At 46.2% G+C, this 20,734-nt stretch overlaps 1 protein-coding gene across 1 annotated transcript in view; it reads right to left on the bottom strand.

The window, feature by feature from the left end:
* The window catches only part of LOC148521467 (uncharacterized), a 61,425-nt gene extending 41,677 nt beyond the window's left edge, over window positions 1–19,748 (bottom strand). Inside the window, exons 1-2 of the mRNA XM_088475147.1 lie at window positions 19,503–19,748; window positions 19,205–19,277 (exon numbers count right to left, since the gene is read on the bottom strand). Of these exons, the coding sequence (XP_088331273.1) occupies window positions 19,205–19,277; window positions 19,503–19,748 (319 nt within the window). The remainder of the gene's footprint in view (window positions 1–19,204; window positions 19,278–19,502) is intronic.
* Between the last annotated feature and the right edge of the window lie 986 nt (window positions 19,749–20,734).

Raw genomic sequence — 20,734 nt, 5'->3', positions numbered from 1 at the left:
AAACTTTGGCTAAGACCGTAAGCAGTCCAGGGACACCTAAATCCCGTTGTCCTGTTGTATCCAAGCGCCTGCAAACCACACCGTCAACTCCCTCCTCGTCAATTTCCTCCTTAGTTAGGATCGGAAGTAGTCCTGCAGGCCATGTCACTGGCATGACTGACTCTCCTATCCGGGATTCCTCCGGAGGATCCTGCATTGCTACGCCTACTGCTGCCGCTGCTGCTGTTGCTGCTGCTGGGAGTCGTTCATCATCCCAGAGAGGAAGTAGGAACACCACTACTTTTACTAAACAATTGACCCTCCAACAGTCCTTAGCGAGGAGGATGAAGTACGACAGCAGTCATCCTGAAGCAAAACGTATAACTGAGGCCTTGACTGCTATGTTGGTGTTAGACGTGCGTCCGGTATCCGCCATTAGTGCAGTGGGATTTAGACAATTGATGGAGGTAGTGTGTCCCCGGTTCCAAATCCCGTCTAGATTCCACTTCACTAGGCAGGCGATACCGAGACTGTACAGAAACGTCAGAAAAAGTGTCCTCAGTGTCCTGAAAAATGCCGTTGTACACAATGTCCACTTAACCACGGACATGTGGACAAGTGGAACAGGGCAGACTAAGGACTATATGACTGTGACAGCCCACTGGGTAGATGTATCACCTTACGCAGCAACAGCAGCAGCGTCACCAGTAGCAGCATCTCAGAAATGCCAGCTCGTTACAAGGCAGGCTACGCTGTGTACCACCGGTTTCAGTAAGAGGCACACCGCCGACAACCTCTTAGAGAAACTGAGGGAAATCATCGCCCAGTGGCTTACCCCACTTAGACTCTCCTGGGGATTTGTGATATCTGACAACGCCACCAATATTGTGCGGGCATTACATCTGGGCAAATTCCAGCACGTCCCATGTTTTGCTCACACAATAAACTTGGTGGTGCAGAATTTTCTGAAAAGCGACAGGGGCGTGCAGGAGACGCTTTGGGTGGCCCGAAAAATTTCTGGCCACTTTCGCCATTCAGCGACTGCGTGCCGAAGACTGGAGCGCCAGCAAACACTCTTGAACCTGCCCCGCCATCACCTGAAGCAAGAGGTTGTGACGCGGTGGAACTCAACCCTCTATATGCTTCAGAGGATGGAGGAGCAGCAAAAGGCCATACAAGCCTATACATCCACCTATGACATAGGCAAAGGAGGGGGTATGCACCTGACTCAAGCGCAGTGGAGAATGATTTCCGTGTTGTGCAAGGTTCTCCAGCCCTTCGAACTTGCCACACGTGAAGTCAGTTCAGACACTGCCAGCTTGAGTCAGGTCATTCCCCTCATCAGGCTTTTGCAGAAGCAGCTGGAGAAAGTGAAGGAGGAGCTAAGACGGAGCGATTCCGCTCGGCATGTGGGACTTGTGGATGAAGCCCTTCATTCGCTTTGCCAGGATTCCAGGGTGGTCAATCTGTTGAAATCAGACCACTACGTTTTGGCAACCGTGCTCGATCCTAGGTTTAAAGCCTATGTGGTGTCTCTCTTTCCGGCCGACACAAGCCTGCAGAGGTGCAAAGACCTGCTGGTGAACACACTGTCAGCTGAAGCGGAACGTGACACGTCAACGGCTCCTTCTTCATTTTCTCCTGCAACTGGGGCTGCCAGGAAAAAACTTAGGTATCCTAAGCAACCCGCTGGCGGTGATGCAGGGCAGGCAGGACCAAGTTTGGACATCTGGTCCGGACTGAAGGACCTGGCAACAATTTCTGACATGTCTACTGTCACTGCATATGATACTGTCACCATTGACAGAATGGTGGAGGATTACATCGGTGACAGCATCCAAGTAGGCATGGCAGACAGTCCATACCTGTACTGGCAGGAAAAAGAGGCAATTTGGAGGCCCCTGTACAAACTGGCTCTATTTTACCTGAGTTGCCCCCCCTCCAGTGTGTACTCCGAAAGAGTGTTTAGTGCAGCCGGGAACCTTGTCAGCGAAAGGCGTAGGAGGTTGCTTCCACAGAATGTGGAGAAGATGATGTTCATCAAAATGAATTATCAGCTCTTCCAGGGAGACCAGCCTCCAGAAGGTACAGAGGGACCTGTGGTGGTGGATTCAAGTGGGGACGAGTTAATACTTTGTGAGGATGAGGATGTACACACTGAAGAGGGTGAGGAATCGGTGGATGAGGAGGATGAGGATGACATCTTGCCTCCATAGAGCCAGTTTGTGCAGGGACACATTAATTGCCAGCTTGTTTTGTGGGGGCCCAAACGAACCAATCATTTCAGCCACAGTTGTGTGGCAGACCCTGGCGCTGAAATGATTGGTTTGTTAAAGTGTGCATGTCCTGTTTATACAACATAAGGGTGGGTGGGAGGGCCCAAGGACAATTCCATCTTGCACCTCTTTTTTTTCTTTGCATTATGTACAGTTTGGGGCCTAGTTTTTCAAACTGCCATCCTGTCTGCCACTGCAGTTTCACGCCTAGATGGGTCACGTGTTTGTGCCGCCCACTCGTGTCGCTTAGCATAGTCATCCAGCTACCTCAGTGCAACGTTTTGGACATAAAAACACTATTGTGAGGTGTGAGGTGTTCAGAATAGACTGGAAATGAGTGGAAATTAAGGTTATTGAGGTTAATAATAGCATAGGAGCAGAAAAACCTACAAATTCTGTGATTTTAGCTGTTTTTATGCTTTTTTAAAAAAAAATACAGATCCAAAACACAAAACCCAGAACCCAAAACACGGAAGGGTGGTTTTGGCAAAACCAATCCAGATCCAAAACACGAAGAAAGATCCAGATCCAAAACCAAAACACAAAACACGAAAAGTGGCCGGTGCACACCCCTAGTTATGTTAGGTAGGGACAATTACCTAGGAGCCTAGTCCAGCACAGTCTTGAAGGCAGGAATGTAATTAGTCCCGAAGTTGTATGACAGCCTTGAGGACTGGTAATTAGGCTAGATGCAGCCTTTGGGCTGAGTAGTTGCCTTGCGGTTGATTATGCTGGGTTGATGCGGCCTCGGGGCCGTGATGCAGCCTTTGGCCTGAGATGCGGCCTTTAGGCTGTGTAGCAGCCTTGAGGGCTGGTGATCTTGGCAGGATGCGGCCTTTGGGCCGTAATGCAGTCTTTAGGCCGAGTAGCAGCCTTGAGGGCTGGTGATCTTGGCAGGATGCGGCCTTTGGGCCGTAATGCAGCCTTTAGGCCATGTTGCAGCCTTGAGGGCTGGTGATCTTGGCTGGATGTGGCCTTTGGGTCATGATGCAGCCTTTGGGCTGTGTAGCAGCCTTGAGGGCTGGTGATCTTGCCAGGATGCGGCCTTTGGGCCATGATGCAGCCTTTAGGCCATGTAGCAGCCTTGAGGGCTGGTGATCTTGGCAGGATGAAGCCTTTGGGACGTGATGCAGCCTTTAGGCCATGTTGCAGCCTTGAGGGCTGGTGATCTTGGCTGGATGTGGCCTTTGGGTCATGATGCAGCCTTTGGGCTGTGTAGCAGCCTTGAGGGCTGGTGATCTTGGCAGGATGTGGCCTTTGGGCCGTGATGCAGCCTTTGGGCTGAGTAGTTGCCTTGCGGTTGATTATGCTGGGTTGATGCGGCCTCGGGGCCGTGATGCAGCCTTTGGCCTGAGATGCGGCCTTTAGGCTGTGTAGCAGCCTTGAGGGCTGGTGATCTTGGCAGGATGCGGCCTTTGAGCCGTAATGCAGTCTTTAGGCCGAGTAGCAGCCTTGAGGGCTGGTGATCTTGGCAGGATGCGGCCTTTGGGCCGTAATGCAGCCTTTAGGCCATGTTGCAGCCTTGAGGGCTGGTGATCTTGGCTGGATGTGGCCTTTGGGTCATGATGCAGCCTTTGGGCTGTGTAGCAGCCTTGAGGGCTGGTGATCTTGGCAGGATGCGGCCTTTGGGCCGTGATGCAGCCTTTAGGCCATGTAGCAGCCTTGAGGGCTGGTGATCTTGGCAGGATGAAGCCTTTGGGACGTGATGCAGCCTTTAGGCAGTGTAGCAGCCTTGAGGGCTGGTGATCTTGGCTGGATGTGGCCTTTGGGTCATGATGCAGCCTTTGGGCTGTGTAGCAGCCTTGAGGGCTGGTGAGCTTGGCTGGATGTGGCCTTTGGGTCATGATGCAGCCTTTGGGCTGTGTAGCAGCCTTGAGGGCTGGTGATCTTGGCAGGATGCGGCCTTTGGGCCGTAATGCAGCCTTTAGGCCGTGTTGCAGCCTTGGGGGCTGGTGATCTTGGCAGGATGACACTGGGGTGCGCCAAGTGCTGCCGGGATGACACTGGCAGCACTACACAGAACAGCGTACTCTGGGTACTGGGATTTGCGCACTTCGGACGCTGAAGTGCGACCTATGTCGCCGAGTTGACACTGGCACTGGTACACTAGGTAGCGTACCCCAGATGCTGGAATGCATGCCATACCGCCAAGATGACACAAGCGGCAACAGCAGATGATATGCAGACCGGGCCGCCTGGATGGATCAAATGGTAGTGAGGAAACACAGCAGGACTGGACTCTGGAAGTTTAGACAGATCAACAGAAGTCTTGATGCCACTGGAACACAATAAACGCTATCACCGGCATGGAGTGAAGGGCTGGCTGGATTTGAACAGAAACAGGGCCCAACTAGAGCAAGTCTCCCTAATGACAGATATTGAGCACCTGGGCTGTGCACAGACAGTAGAATCAATCAGTGTGCACCTGACAGGCAGTAATTAGTGCAGAGGCTTAGCAGTAACCAAGACTGGAACTGCAAACAATATGCTGCTAACCACAGATCCAAACAGGAGGAAGGAGGAGACTTCAGCGAACTCTTGCCCGGCGTTCACACCGCACAGCATTGGCAGCGCTGCGGCTTGTGACAGTGTGAAGTTCACTATTGAAGTTCACTTTGCATTAAAGGTTTACCGTTCACCATTTGTAATAAAAAAGAGATAAGATACTTCAAATGTATCTTGAATGGTGTGAAATGAGTCACATATGTGCACATCAGAATACTATGGAACAGGCTCAGACATTATCAAACTTGTTTGATTTTGGTAAAAGTTCCAAAATTCAAGAAATTCCAATGAATTTTAAAATTGATTTATCAAAATGGTTTAAGAATGAAAATGAAGTCAGGTTAAGCATGTCTACTGGAGAGCCGCTGTCACAGCTACTATGAAGAGGAATCTGGGGATAGAGGATTTCTTATTGCCAGTTAAAGGTAGTTAAAAAGGTAGTGCTGGCACACGTGTGGAGTCAAATGGACTCACAAGGGAGGCCCTCAATAAAATTTGGGCTTCACTGCTGGATGATCTGCAGGCTGTACAGTAGCTCTCTGACGTAGCCACTGGCATGACAAGCTAGTTAACTATAGGATATGGGGTCCCAATAAGTTATGGAGAAGATGTATTACAGTAGGTGAGCCAAGTTCTGGTAAATTAGCGGACTGTGAAGTGCCAAATCAGAAAGAAGAAGAGTGAGGACTAGCCAATGTCAGCAGAGCAGCTTATATAGGCATTGCCAATTTGAAACAACTGACCGTCAACTGTGATGTTTGTGGTCAGCTGACCATAGGTTGAAAGAAACTAGAAGTGTTAATTGTTTGCCACTGTAGAAAAAGTGAATGGGGGTGGCCATCAAAGGGTTCATCATCAAGACCATTGGTGCATTACATTGATGACATGAAACTACAGACAAAAAACAACTGATGGTTTGAAACCATTGATGGCAGGGGCGTTTCTGGAGAGGAGGGGGCCCGTGTGCAGTCTCCGATGCGGGCCCTCTCCTCTCCGCCCGGCAGCGCACTGAGCTGTGCGCGGCCAGCACCAGAGTTATAGACTCTGGGCACTAGAGTGTGTCCAGAGTCTGTAATGTATGCACAGGTCACTGGGAAAATGGCCGCGTCAGCCATTTTCCCTGTACTGCGCATGCGAAAACGCCGGGAATATGGCCGGTGCAGCCATTTTCCAGTTGTTCTACAGCACCGGACCCCCGTGCCGACGTGGGACTCCGGAGAGGTAAGTAATATTATGGGTGCAGGGTGTGCGGTGCGGGGCCCACCTGGACCCAGGGGCCCGTGTTCCCCGCACACCCTGCACCTATTATAGATACGCCCCTGATTGATGGGCATTCCTGCTGTGACACACAGTGGGTGAATAATAGAAGGGGGGCATAAACTGAGCAGTGCTATGATGAGGGTTGGCATGGTTGAGTAGGTCACGCCATGTGTGTGGGTTGCTAACCATCAAAGGTTTATGGTCATCCCTAAGGGTTGGAGCCATGATAAGAAGCAAGAGATAGCATGGTAAGCCGTGTCCGGTAAGTCCTTTCAGCTAAACTATTACCATTGAACTGACCAGCAAAGATGCATCTATCATTTTAATACAAAAGCTAGGTAAAAGTTCTATTTTTACAATACTCACAGCATGTTTAATTACAGTGCTATTTAAACATTTTCAGATAATCTAATGCTGACCATACACCAGCACGATTTCGGGCCAATTTGTCCGATTTTCGACGAGTCTATTTTTGGAGTAGGATACAGTCCGATGTGCACTCCCGCAGCTCCTAAAACGGGACTTATGATCAGATGTGCAGCCCATATTATCCATCGTATCGTGTGCGGATTGTACCGTTTATTTTGTGCATGCGATGCACCGTGTCCATTTATGTCTTTTCAATTACTTTTCGGTGATGTGTGCATTTGGCACACGATCAATCGTACAACAGATCGTGTGCAATGAAAAAACAACAAATCATGCTGCCCGGGACTGCCAGGGAGCTCCGGGGAATCGTATGTGAATCATATCTTAAGCTGATAGTGCAGGTGTATGGCCAGCATAAGAGCATCTGAAATCATTTAATCACAGGACCATTTCTATAGCATTGCTGTTAGTTTTGTATATTAAAGAAAACAATCAGTGAGGGGAATGAGCATGTGGGATGTTTAATACATACAGCATGAGTGTATTGCCACATGAGGCCAAACAGCAGCACAGCTATAATGTCACATAAATCAGGCAAATTGATTAGCAAAAAAACCATATCCTTCCGTGAAAAGCACTGACATCTGTCTATATACGTCTTTCCTAGCTGTAATTTCTGATAGTGGATATATACAGTAATTACAACTAACAAACTGATTCCTATTTGTGCTGAATTATGAAGTGAATTGATTGTATAGTGCCAGCATCCTCCATAGTGCTTTACAAATACATGTTATTAATGAAATAAAAAGCAGTAAAGACATAAGGGTATGGTGTAATTAATTTACTATTGTATGTTCTCGCTATTGTTATCTTGTTTATTATACTGAATGTTCTAGTTGGTCTATAAGAAAGATTTCAACATCTGAGTTATTTAGGTCACTTTGAAAATAATCCATTATCTAATACATGTAAAATGACTAATTAGTAATTACTGTACATGGCTTTGCCATCACATGAACTCATCTTATATTGTGCAAACTCACATTCTGAATCACAAAAGGTGAATTGATGACAAATATAATTACATAGACTAATTTTATACTGTTATTAGTACCCAGTAATGTTGACATTCTTGTGTCATTTGCCCTATTAGCCACAGTGGGGCTGTTTCTTAGTCACACTCAAACCGACTGTATTTGTGGCCGCTTTGGAAAACCGATTTACTACCTTATGATAATGAATCCGTTTTTCTGTCTTTGTGAATTGTGTGGGCTGTAGACGCACCTGCATCCTCAAAGCAGCAGCGACAAACGTGCGTCTGTCTGTTAAAGGATTACATCGGTGACAGCATCAAGTAGGCATGTCAGACACTCCATACCTGTACTGGCAGGAAAAAGAGGCAATTTGGAGGCCCCTGTACAAACTGGCTCTATTTTATCTGAGTTGCCCCCCCTTCCAGTGTGTACTCCGAAAGAGTGTTTAGCGCAGCCGGGAACCTCGTCAGCGAAAGGCGTAGGAGGTTGCTTCCACAAAATGTGGAGAAGATGATGTTCATGAATTATCAACTCTTCCAGGGAGACCAGCCTCCAGAACGTACAGAGGGATCTGTGGTGGTGGATTCCAGCGGGGACAAATTAATACTCTGTGAGGATGAGGATGTACACAACACTGAAGAGGGTGAGGAATCGGTGAATGAGGAGGATGAGGACGACATCTTGCCTCCGTAGAGCCAGTTTGTGCAGAGACAGATTAATTGCCAGCTTGTTTTGTGGGGGCCCAAACGAACCAATCATTTCAGCCACAGTCGTGTGGCAGACCCTGGCGCTGAAGTGATTGGTTTGTTAAAGTGCGCATGTCCTGTTTATATGACATAAGGGTGGGTGAGAGGGCCCAAGGACAATTCCATCTTGCACCTCTTTTTTTTCTTTGCATTATGTACTGTTTGGGGCCTAGTTTTTCAAACTGCCATCATGTCTGCCACTGCAGTGTCACTCCTAGATGGGCCACGTGTTTGTGCTGCCCACTCGTGTCGCTTAGCATAGTCATCCAGCTACCTCGGTGCAACCTTTTGGACATAAAAACACTATTGTGAGGTGTTCAGAATAGACTGGAAATGAGTGGAAATTAAGGTTATTGAGGTTAATAATAGCATAGGAGCAGAAAACCAACACATTCTATGATTTTAGCTGTTTTTATGCTTTTTTTCAAAAAAATACAGATCCAAAACACAAAACCCAAAACACGGAAGGGTGGTTTTGGCAAAACCAATCCAGATCCAAAACACGAAGAAAGATCCAGATCCAAAACCAAAACACAAAACACGAAAAGTGGCCGGTGCACGCCCCTAGTCCTAGCTTTGAATAATATTTATATTCCACCTTAAAATTACATTTATGTATCTTAAGAGCCCATGTGAAACGTCACTTTTGCAACCATATGTTTATTTTATGTGGGCTGTTGAGGCGAGTATTTAAACAGTCAGTCAAAGTGATTCTTTTCAAAATAAGTTGTGGAACCTGTTTCTTTGCAATCTCGTCTTTCTGCTAGACAAAGATACAGAATTATCCATGCAAGAAGTGATGACAACCATAACTTTATGTGCACAAAGCGAGACAAAATATGCACTTACTGTGCGAGAGCAAGATCTGCGTACGTTTTGTCATGGTGGATGAGGAAGACGTTTCTGTGAGAGTACGTCAGATATGTGTGATTGAATTTTGTGTTAAACTTGGTAAAAGCGGAAATAAAACTCATGAAATGTTACGGCAAGCATAGGGTGGAGAAACAATTAGCTGTGCTGGAGTATTTAGGTGGTAGAAGCAAGAGGTTAACTTTATGCCAGGTGGGTCCCCAGGAATCTTGCAGAAGAGCAGATGCGATGACAAGTTGAATCGTGCAAGAACACCGTTCGAATGTCAGAGAGAATACCCGATTTCCTGACATCTATTGTGACGTGATGAATCGTGGATTTGTCTTTATGATCCGGAATCCAAACAACAGTCCAGTGTATGGAAACAAGCAAATTCGCCTCCGCCCAAAAAATTCTATGTGATTCCTTTGGCGTGTAAAGTCATGCTTCTGCTGTTCTTTGATGTGCACGGTATGAACCTACAGCACTGGGTTCCCTGTGCACAGACAGTTAATGGTGACTACTATGCAAACGTCCTGAAAACCTATTTGCGTGGGGCCATGAGGAAGAAAAGACCACATTTGCTGAAGAAACAGTGGTTTTTGCTCCTCCAAGACAATGCCCGGCCACATGTCGCTGCTGTTGCATTGGCGGCACTGACTGAAATTAATGGGACAGCACTGGAACACCCTCCATATAGCTCAGACTTAGCGCCCTGTGATTTCTGGGCATTCCCAACCCTGAAAAATCAACTGCGCGGAAATAAGTTGTCAACAGATGATGAAGTGAAGTGCAGCTTTGCGGGTGGGCGGGCGAGCTGCACTCGGGCAAGTGTGCTTAATGGGTGGGGGGTGGGCGGGCACATAGGTGAGAGGAGGAAGGCAGGTTCTCTTCTCCTGCTCCAGTTTAGGCGCTCATCACAGAACTGAAGGGGAGCAGGAGAAAAGTCTCTTACTTCTGAAAAAGTGAGAGACTTTTCTCTTGCTCCCCTTCAGTTAGTTTAGTGGAGGAGGCATGATGAATGCCTTCTAAACTGTGTTTGAACTCGCAGCGAGTTCAAACCGTAATTATCACAAGTGATAATTATGTTTTGATGAACAGGCCCCTAAGGGCCTATTCACTTGTGATAATTATGGTTTGAACTCGCTGATGTAAAAAAACAGTCTAGTGCGCGTCTTTGAATAGTTGTTGAAACGCTGCAAAAAATGTATTGAATGTGAAGGACGTTACTTTGAAAAAGAAAAATGTTCAGATCCTGTGGAGTCATCTGATTCTGATTAAAAAAATTATTTTTCTTTTTAATTTTTTACTTTTCAATCAGCACTCATATAGGGCTCTCTTTACTACAAACATCACTTTGAAAGCAGATTGTAGTGTGATATTACCGACTGAATTCGCATTGCGAATTCAGCTAATATCACAGGGATTTACTAAAAATCCCTTGCAGGGACAGAGCTAGCGATAAAGCCTGCGAATCCCCTCCGCACACTTATCACGTTTTTTTCATAGAAAATACAGTGACAAGTGCCCGTGCATGCGGCGATGGTTTGCCGCTAAGCCCCGCCCTTGTTGCTAAGCCCCACCCCCACGATTGCGACTCCCTCCTCCAGGTGGCGTTATTATTACAGGGCTTTCCCCTAGTATTTTTTTCACAATTTATTTTTAGTAACTTCCAGGCAGATCGCATTTCCCATTACAATGATGGGAAATGTGATCTGATTACTAAAAATAAGTGATAATTAGGGGTTGGAGTAGAATTTTACAAATTCTACTCCAATTGCCCTTTAGTAACTTTAGGTGAAACTAAAATAAAGTGAAACGGGTGTGAAAACACCCTTTTTCCCTTTATTTTAGTAAAAATAATGATAATAAATAGAGCCTATAATGTATAGCAGCAAGAAGGGCCTAAAGAGAGTAAAAGTTCTCAACTCAACTTTGCTATTTGTATTTTTATTAAGGCTGATTATTTACCGTCACTATTTCCTCCATGCCCAGATGACCTTTCACTAGTCTACTCTGACCTGATTTTGGCTCTTGGAGCAAAGTACAGTAGACAAAGTGACTTGTGCAAAAGTCAGAAGGACATTGACATTAGGATTAGAAGCAGAGTTTCAGGGTCTGATTCAGAGCCGGACGCTATTTGCGCTTGCTCGTTCAGAAAAAGGGGGTGGCTATTTAAATTAACCGTTCGCTCTTTGCGGTCTGTTGACGCCTCCATGTCTGAACGAGCGAACAAAACATGCGGACGTTTTTTTGTAAAAAATGCCCCCTGGCTGCTCGCATCATACGTCATGTCCGCTATTTATTAGATTAATCGAGTACATTGAACAGCGTATGAACTGCTCGCTATTCTTGTGGTTGGTTTTTCCTACCGCAATCTTGCGAGCAGTTCTGACTATAAAACAACCAAGTGACGTGGTCAATGACGCTGCTTTATTAATTATGCACACCCTTAAAACGCCCGTTTTGACCTTTAGGCACGCCTGCGTTCTGATCTCCACTCCCCTTTTTCAAGCACCTTCCCCTGTTACCACCCATATACGCCTCATTCTGTCACTCAAAATAGCAGGCATTCGCTATTTAGTGAGCACACGATTTTCAGCCGCACTGACTGGTTCACGCATGCGTATTACAATCCGTACGCATGCGCAGATGTGCGAACATCGCTCGGAACGAACGAGCGGCCGCTAAATAATCACTTTTGTGGTACAATTACTGCAAGGTCCAAATGGTGCTTCTGCATAGTTTATGCAGTAAGAAAGTCATAATTCACCTATTTACAATACTGCTTTGTAGTGTAATTTGCTGTTTAGACTTTCCACCCTAGTAACGCAGCATATTCAGTTCACATGCAGTCTGACTGCGAAGATATGATAATGATTGCAATCACAATGCCATACGCAGCCTAACATAAGGACGCCCACCTCACCTTACACACATCCGTAATACTTAACAAAACTGTGAAACCATCTGTAACATTGAGTACGATCTGAGCCTCACACACACTTGCGCAAGGTCTGACCTTACTCAGATATTGCCAACCTCATTGTACACAGTGCAAGCCCAAGCTTGCACTGCGTACTGCTCGCAGAGGCTAATTTATGTACGCCCCTGCAACGGCATTCAAACGCACTGGCGCGCTTGCCTTTTGTCAACAGGATGCAATCAGGAAGCCAACTGACATTAAACTGACAGCCGGCTTCCCAACTGTCATATCCTGGCGAGGGTGAAATGCCTGGCGTCTAGATGTCGGCGCCGCTCATTTCACTGACGCCGGGAGACCGGCACCCGGCATCCCGATCGAAGGGATGCTGGGCGCCGCGAGCGGATAGCCGCGCGGGGAGGGTTAGGTTTAGCGCACCCGTGGGGGACTTGGGGTTAGGCACCCCCCCAAGAGGGTTAGGGTTAGACTAGGGGGAGGGAGGGTTAGGGTTAGGCACCCCTGGGGGGGACTTAGGGTTAGGCACCCCCCCAGGGGACTTAGGTTTAGGCAGGGGGGAAGGGGGGGTTAGGGTTAGGCACTTACAGGGGAGGTTAGGGTTAGGCACCCCTAAGGAGGGTTAGGGGGGTAAGGTTAGGTTAGTCTATACTTACCTTACAATGATCGGGATTTCCACTGCTGTCGGGCTCACGCTGCCGGGATCTGTTCCAGTGTCGGGCTGCCGCTGCCGGGAATCGAACCGAAGGCCATGCGGCCGGCAGTATTTCATACTGGTTCCTTTGTCAACCACCCCCTCACCTCGCCTAAACGGTACTTCCTGTCAAACACTTTGCGATGGGTCTGTGTAGTCACTGTGATCACAGTCCAAAGCGCAGTGGGGGGTTCTACACGCGCACTCCGGGAAATTACGTCTGGTATTACCCATTTCTTTCTATGTGGAAATTGCTATGACTGAGCGATTTGGGAAAGGGGTATTTCAGTAACAATGCAGTAACAGAGCTGATTGGTGTCCCTGGAAATGGAAAGACAGACTGGGCCCTGCTTCACAAGATTATAGAGTGTCCCTCCACATCAGGTTTTCAACCATGGTTTTTGCTTATATCTTATTTGACTGATAAAAGGTGAATATTATTCTGGTTCATACATTGATTCCTCATAGTATTCCTCTGCTGTAATTTCCATCCCTATTTAATTTAAAATATTTTATATTTGAAGGCGCTGGTCACCTCGTATTATCCTGTTAGATAAAAATGTAATGTCAGTATTCAGCCTTCAGTAGACATCTGAGTCAGGGCACAAAGTTGGGCTTGGTAGGTAATTAAATCCTGTATATTAATAATATAGTACCATGCTGTCTCCCAATTAACAGTTCACCTTCCTACATTAAATATCGACAAATTAAATACTATGTGCCAGGCTGTAACCTTTCACTGTGTGTTTGTTGCTTGTCATGTTAATGTGGCCACTTGCATCAGTAAGACTTTTGTCTTGTCCACTATTTCTCACTTACTGTTTAATTTAATTTACCTTGGCTCAATTAATTAAGCATAAGTAAAAGGTAAAGCTGCATACACACACAACGATTTTTTTAATGAACGATTTGAGTAAACGATTTTTTCCCTTGTAAAAATTTACTAAAATCGTTTACTAAAGTTGTTCATTTACTAAATGTCATGAACGATTTTTATGAACTACAACCGATTTTTGCATATTCCCTTAATGTAAATCGTTGAGTTGACAAGTCTGACTGAACGACAAACTACAAACGACAAACTACAAACGTGAACGCGCATGAACGATAATCGTTCATCGTTTGACTCAGAAAGTGAACGATTTTTGCCATCAATTAACGATAATCATTAAAAAAATCGTGTGTGTATGCAGCTTAAGTGTTAAGTACTGGAAAAGACAAATGCTTCCCTGATAAGAGGTGTCTGCTGTTCTATTATGTGTTTCAACTGTTCTACACGACAACGTTTTGATTGAAAAGTACAAATGTAGAAAATAAATCTTCATTCGGTACATGTGTGCACATCTGTCCCAGTGAGCTAATTAGGTTACTAATACACCATCAATGGTTTTGCTTCTCATTCAAGCATGTGAGAAACTTGATTGAGCTTAATACTAGACATGCCAGGAGTCATTTAACAAGAAGCATATCATAATCAATGAAGCAGATGGTACAGCTCACGATATCACACCCACACACCTACCAACCAAGGAAAGGACTCTCACCCTTTGTTGTTTGAAGACGTTCCAGGAGACTTACCCGCTCCTCCTGGCCATTCCGTAGGCAAGTATGTTTCTAGAACAAGTAGAAAGCACATGTAATTTAATCTACTACTTCTCCCATTGTTTTGCAACAATTCCCATTTTACTGTGATTGCTAAACCAAACATTTTCTGTCATCAGGTGGTGCACATAGGTGGGGAGAGTTATTTACAGGAAAATACTTTTTTAAAAACGTAAAGAAATATGAAATGAAATTCAGTTTTGGTTCTCAAGCATAATATACAGTAGTCTGTGATATATATGCAACACAATGGTATAGTGTCACAGCAGCACCTACTTTTACTAAATGTAGAGTACAATCAGAACTGGCACTAGCAACAGCCTAGTTCATTGAATGAGTGACTTAGGGCTCTATTTACTGCAATCCGCATTTGTAATGCAGATTGTAGTGTGATATTACCTGAATTCGCATTGCGAGTTTAGGCAATATCACAGGGATTTACTACAAATCCCTTGCAGGGACAGAGCTTGCAATAAAGGATCCATCCGCACACTAGTCACAGGATTTTCGCAAAAAAATACCACTACTAGTGCCCCGCGCATGCGCCGACCGGCCGCCGCTGCTACCCCTCTCCCCGGCGCTAAGCCCCGCCCCAATCGGTAAGCCCTGCTCCTGCGATTGTGGACCCCCCCTCTCCCTTAATTACACTTACCTGCATGGTCCAGGCTCCGGTGATGTCTTCCATGTCCTCCGGTCAGGTGATATCCCATACTGCACTGGGACCCGATCACCTGATGACCGGGACGCAGTGCAGCATGGGAGACCAGCTGACCGGAGGGGAGACATCACCGGAGCCCCGACCACCGGTCAGGTAAGTTAATTTTTTTTTTTACTTTTTTTTACACAGCATCAGCGTGTGGTCTGTTTAGACCACACAGCTGATTACTGGGGCTGGCTCCAGGCTCTCCCCGTTAGAGCAGGGCAGGAGTCTGGTAACCGGGGGAGACCCTGGATAACGCCCCCTCCAGGTGGCGTTATTATCACAGGGCTTTCTCCAGTATTTTTTTACAATTTATTTTTTGTAACTTTGGTCGGATCACATTTCCCATTACAATTATGGGAAATGCGATCTGCTTATTAAAAATAAGTGATACTTAAGGGTTGGAGTAGAATTTTACGAATTCTACTCCAATTGCCCTTTAGTAACTGTAGGTGAAACTAAAATAATGTGAAAACACCCTTTTTCACTTTATTTTAGTAAAAATAATGTTAATAAATAGAGCCCATAGGGTTATCACGGCTTGCTTCTGTTTAACAACAGGGATTCCACAGAGAAATCATTGATATCTCTTGTAATCCCTATATTTTCACAATTGTCGCATCTCCATAGCCTGTGGTGTCTGTATAATTTAACAAATGTAATGACATCTTCAAAGTGCGCTGTCTTGGAGTTATCCTGGACACCTCCTTCTAATTTAAACCACATATCCAGCACCTCTTGAAGTCCTGTCATTTCCATCTCAAAAATATTTCCAAGATCAGACCCTTTTTTTTTTTACCCAGGATGCTACTAAAACCCTCATACACTCACTGGTCATTTCCAGATTGGACTACTATAGCCTATCTGGCCTCCCCATCTCCCACCTCTCTTCTCTCCAGTCTGTCCTCAATGCTGCTGCTCGGCTCATCTTGCCTCCCCTTTCCTACCAGCCCTCTACTGGATCCCCTTCCCCTTCAGAACCCAATTCAAGGTTCTTACACTTGCTTACAAAGCCCTCACTCATTCTTCTCCTATTTACATCTCTGACCACATATCCCTTCACTCTCCTGGCCGCCCTCTTCATTCAACAAATGCACACCGCCTCTCATGCCAACTGATTACTTCCTCCCACTCCCGCCTCCAACATTTTGCCCGTGCTGCTCCCCACCTTTGGAACTCTCTCCCTCTCCCCATCCGACTCTCCACAATCCAAACGGGCTCTCATGACCCACTAATTCATCAAATCCTTCCAGCTCTCATCCTAACCTCCTGCTACATGCTCCTTTCTCCCTGTCTACCCCATCTGTGTCACGCCTGTTTGTCTGCCCTTCTCCTTTAGAATGTAAGCTGTCACGAGCAGGGCCCTCTACCCTCTTGTGCTTCTCTTTACTTTATTTTCATCTACTCCTTACTCCCCACTAGGGCACCACCTAACACTTGTTTGCTTATGCTGTTGCTATTTGGGTGTTATGGTTGCTAATGTAGCAATGTATATTATCCATATCCTTGTCCTGCCCTGTATTGTGTTGTAAGTCACTGGTCACTTATTTGTGGTGCCATATAAATAAACAATAATTAATAATAAAAATAATAATAAATGCCATTACTTAAATCCTGGCTTTGCCTGATCCCCTCTGGGTCAAACTACTTTGCACTTTAGCGGGGGCACATTTCACAGTTTGGCTGCCGATGAACCACTGTAGAACCCCCCCACCCTCCCCCCCTTCCTGCAGAGGTGCATACTGGTGCTGGGTTCCGACATATGCAGTGTCAACATAAATGATTGTCAATCTCTGAACTGCATACAACACAATGTGTTTTTAACTTATCTGTTAATCTCTCCTCCCTGTAGTGACTACTAGTAGTGTTCTCTATTTACAGGAGTGTTCTCACCTAGAGGAATACACTGGCACTCCCTAAATAAGAGCAGTCAACTAATCATGCTGTCAATATCAACAGTGCTTCACATATAAAAATAGCTGAAGTGACACTAACATATGACATATAGCACGAGAAGGTGTGTGAGGTGAGTAATGCAGGTCATACAATTAATGTGCATTGCTCACTGAAAATATGAGAATGTCCAAGTCACTCATTAGCCCTGAACTCAGATAACACCTTCTCATTGTTCTCACATAAGTTAAACTTAATCATGTCGTGTGGAACAAGAGTAACAAGGTATGATTACATTGCTACAAATGTACTGACCCTTCGGCAATGTATGTTACAGTGAACCTTGAGAAACTATTTGTAGTCTGCGGTGATAACATATAGTAATAGGGGACATTTCTGGTATAAAACTTAGAAATATTAAAGTACCATTTAACATTGTGACTCTTGATTAAATGGTGCTAATTGCGCACATTGGATCAGATACTTATTCTGATGTAGCTTCTATGTCTGGATGCAGCTGCCTGCTTACTACATTATGGTATTGCGAGAATCTGTCCGTGTATACCAGGAGTGGGGAACCTCAGGCCCGGGGGCCGTATAAGGCCCCCGGAATCATTTGGTCTGGCCCTTGGAGATTTTTTCTGCTAGCCTCATCTGGCTAGCAGGGTGCTTAGATGGTACCCTGCAGCCAGAAACTATGCAGCAGTGCTACCTAGAGCATCCTTAGGACGCTTCATACGGTCACACCGCTGCCCTTACAGCTCTCCGGAGCATCTTCAGAATGCTCCGGGTATTGCTGTAATCACTGACTATTGTTGCCCCGCCCCCGTCTGATGTCACAAGGAGGGGGCGTGGCCTGGACTAGGCCCGCAAATAATGTTATATATATCAAAATGGCCCTCGGCAGAAAAAAGGTTCCCCACCCCTGGTGTATACTAATAAGTTGCGCGACCACGTGTAGAATTTTAGCCCACCCATTGTTCTGACATCTGCAGTCGACATTATTAGAATCAGCCTATCAGTATGCTGTGAATAAGCACTGAAGGCAGCCAACACTGCCATAGGATGGATCAGTTCCGTGCGATCTCATTGTCGCCTCCCAGTTACTGCCCAGTAGCACCCATTTCATGATAGTGTGGTCCATCAAAGGACAGATCAATCTGTACGCACTTGTGAGCTTTGTCCGTGCGCTTAAATCTGATTTGATGCATGCGCAGTTGCCAATTTCTTTCTTTGGTGCATGCGCATTATGATGAACAAGAACCATCCACATTGCCACTTGCATCCGACTCCACCTCTATAACCATCTTCAGTCTCCACCTCTCTGTATGCATTTTTTTTTTTTGCACATATACCCTATATCAGCCAAAACAGTCTGTAACATTACCATGTACTACAAGGCTGGCCATCGGATTTATGTACAAAGCATTTGCCAACATGTGAGCCGAGAAATCAGGATTCATTGCAATGACCACATTTTAATTGCCTGTGTTCTTCCTGGAGTTTGGGTAATATCAGTGCCTCTGAGGACAAGGAAAGATAATTGGTGAAACAATTACCCTGTTCTTTCCTCCATATAATTTATTCATTTTAGGCCCCATGTCAAAATGTGACTTTCTGGTACTCCATGTGCCTATTGTAGAGACCTGCTGTTACCGTTAGCTTCCACCATTACTGCTGTTACCACTGTTAACCCTGTTCCTACTGTTATTACTGCTGACACTGCTGTTAACCCTGTGTACACCGCTGTTTCCAAATAATCCTACCATCCTGGTTAAGGACATCTGTGTGGACTAACATCCATTTGACATTCCTCTGACACCTATTGTAATTAGAGATTAGCAGGTTTGGTTTACTGGATTGCAAGAGGAACCAGAAGAGAATCTTCTAGTTTCAGATGTACCTACAGCTCCCACACCTGCTCCAACACAAACTCTCACACCGCCCACATTAGTCATCCCATCTCCTGTCACTGTCCAGCCCATTAGGAGGGGTAAGCAGCAGTGACCCTGAATGGTGGCAGATGCCAGAGCAGCCCTCAGTAGGCGGACTGAATCTGTGGACGTCATTGGGACACATGTGACCGTCAAACTTAGGGAAATGGAGGAGAGGTAGCAGAAGGCTGCAGAAAAGATCATATTAGAGCTCTAGTTGAAGTCCCTTCCCCGGGTTCTAGAACTTCCAATCCAGCAAGCGGTAGCAAGTTGGGATTTAGTTATACACCGTCCAGTGAGGACAGTTTTTACCGCTTTGACCCATAGGCATATTTATAATGTGTGCAGGGTGTGGGGAGCACATGGGACCCTGGATCCAGGCAAGCCCCACATTACACACCCTGCACCCAGAGTATATGTACCTTGTACCGGCAAACCCAAGTCCCCCCTCCTCCGCTGTGCCATCTTCCCAGTGGCATCTTCGGGAAGATTACACTGCAAAGTGAAGGCAAATAGTCTGGCACTGTGCCAGAGTCTTTGCTCTCTGGTGTACAATCCCCATCTTCCCAAATAGGATGATGGTGCCACAAAGGAGAGACCCACTTGCCAGCACAGGGTAAGATGTGGGGCTGGGTAGGGCCCCACTGTTCAGAGGAGTGGGCCCACTGCATAGCCTCTCAGGTGTTAATACACTGCTTGTGTTTTCTATTTTGTACTCACCTTTACATATTGAGGTTTAAGCACCTGGATGATGGCTTGGCACGTCTCAGGTATGACCAGGCCAAGAGCTTGCAGTGAGTTGAAGGTGCTAAACTTGAGGACTGCCAGAGACCTTCTAGTAGCCTGGAAGCACATGGCAGCCACCAGGCGTTGTTCTGCAGGTACGGCTCTCTGCAAATAGGTGTCTTTCTCCTCTATGTAGGGTGTGACCAGTTGCAGCAGCTCCTGGAAGGTGGGGTCATCCATTTGCAGAAAATTCCTGTAGTCATCAGGATTATTTTCTGTGATCTGGTGTAATAGGGGCATATGTGACAGGGCGCTCCATTGCTACGGGTCTCTCACCACAGGGGGCAAGCTGTCGATAGTGAGCGACAGCTCGCCCCATTTGGAGGCGGGCAGGGGGCTTGGCCGGCCAAATGGAGGCGTTCCAGACGGAACGCTTGCCGTTTGGTGGCGGCAGCACTGACATCAGCAATGATGTTAGTGGGGAGCTTCCTGCTCGATCAGAGCAGGAAGCTCCCTGGGGCTTGTGGTTGACGAGACCCAACCTTAGTCACAAGCCCCGATGGTCCAAGACCATCACGACCATCACCCTGGTCGATCGCAAGAGCTGTGGGTGGTAACCCACAGCCTAGCGATCGACCAGGAGGCGGCAGTTGAAAAAAGTAAGCGTCCGCTCTCATTCAGAGCGATCGCTTGCAGCAAGTGATTGACTCTGAATGAGGTCCTCTCTCCTTAGCAGCTCCTATGGATAAGGGCCCTTCTCTCTCTCCTATTCTGAGCCCACAGGAATCTCACTGTAGTGACCATATGCTGTAGGCAGCAACAGCTTTTTCACTATCCATTCTCGCAGGTATAATACACAGAGTAGAACTAACAGTATCAATAGTAGAGTGCAGCAGCTGTGTATGTAACTAGTGTTTACTCAATACAATAGCAATACTGTAATGGCTAATATTGTGATTTTCCAGACTGAAAGCACAATCATCTGATAGTTTGTACGGAAACACAATTTTGGCAAGTCAATTTGCAATCAAACGGGTCGTTTAGAACTAATCGACTATTGGGCAGTGTGTACGCTGTATATCGGGATCGTTTTGGTCAGTCTGAATCTGTCTAGTCATTAGCATTGTCGGGCATAATCTTATAGTGTGTACCCAGCTTTAATCCCCGATTCTTCAGGTGTTGATCCTTTCTGGTAAGCCACGAACACAGCTCAGCCACAGCATGTA

The sequence above is a fragment of the Taudactylus pleione genome, unplaced genomic scaffold (assembly GCF_031769625.1).
Source record: "Taudactylus pleione unplaced genomic scaffold, aTauple2 ptg000162l, whole genome shotgun sequence".
NCBI lineage: Eukaryota > Metazoa > Chordata > Amphibia > Anura > Myobatrachidae > Taudactylus > Taudactylus pleione.
The sequence above is the reverse complement of the archived record's forward strand: the minus strand, read 5'-3'. Positions and strand labels throughout refer to the sequence as shown.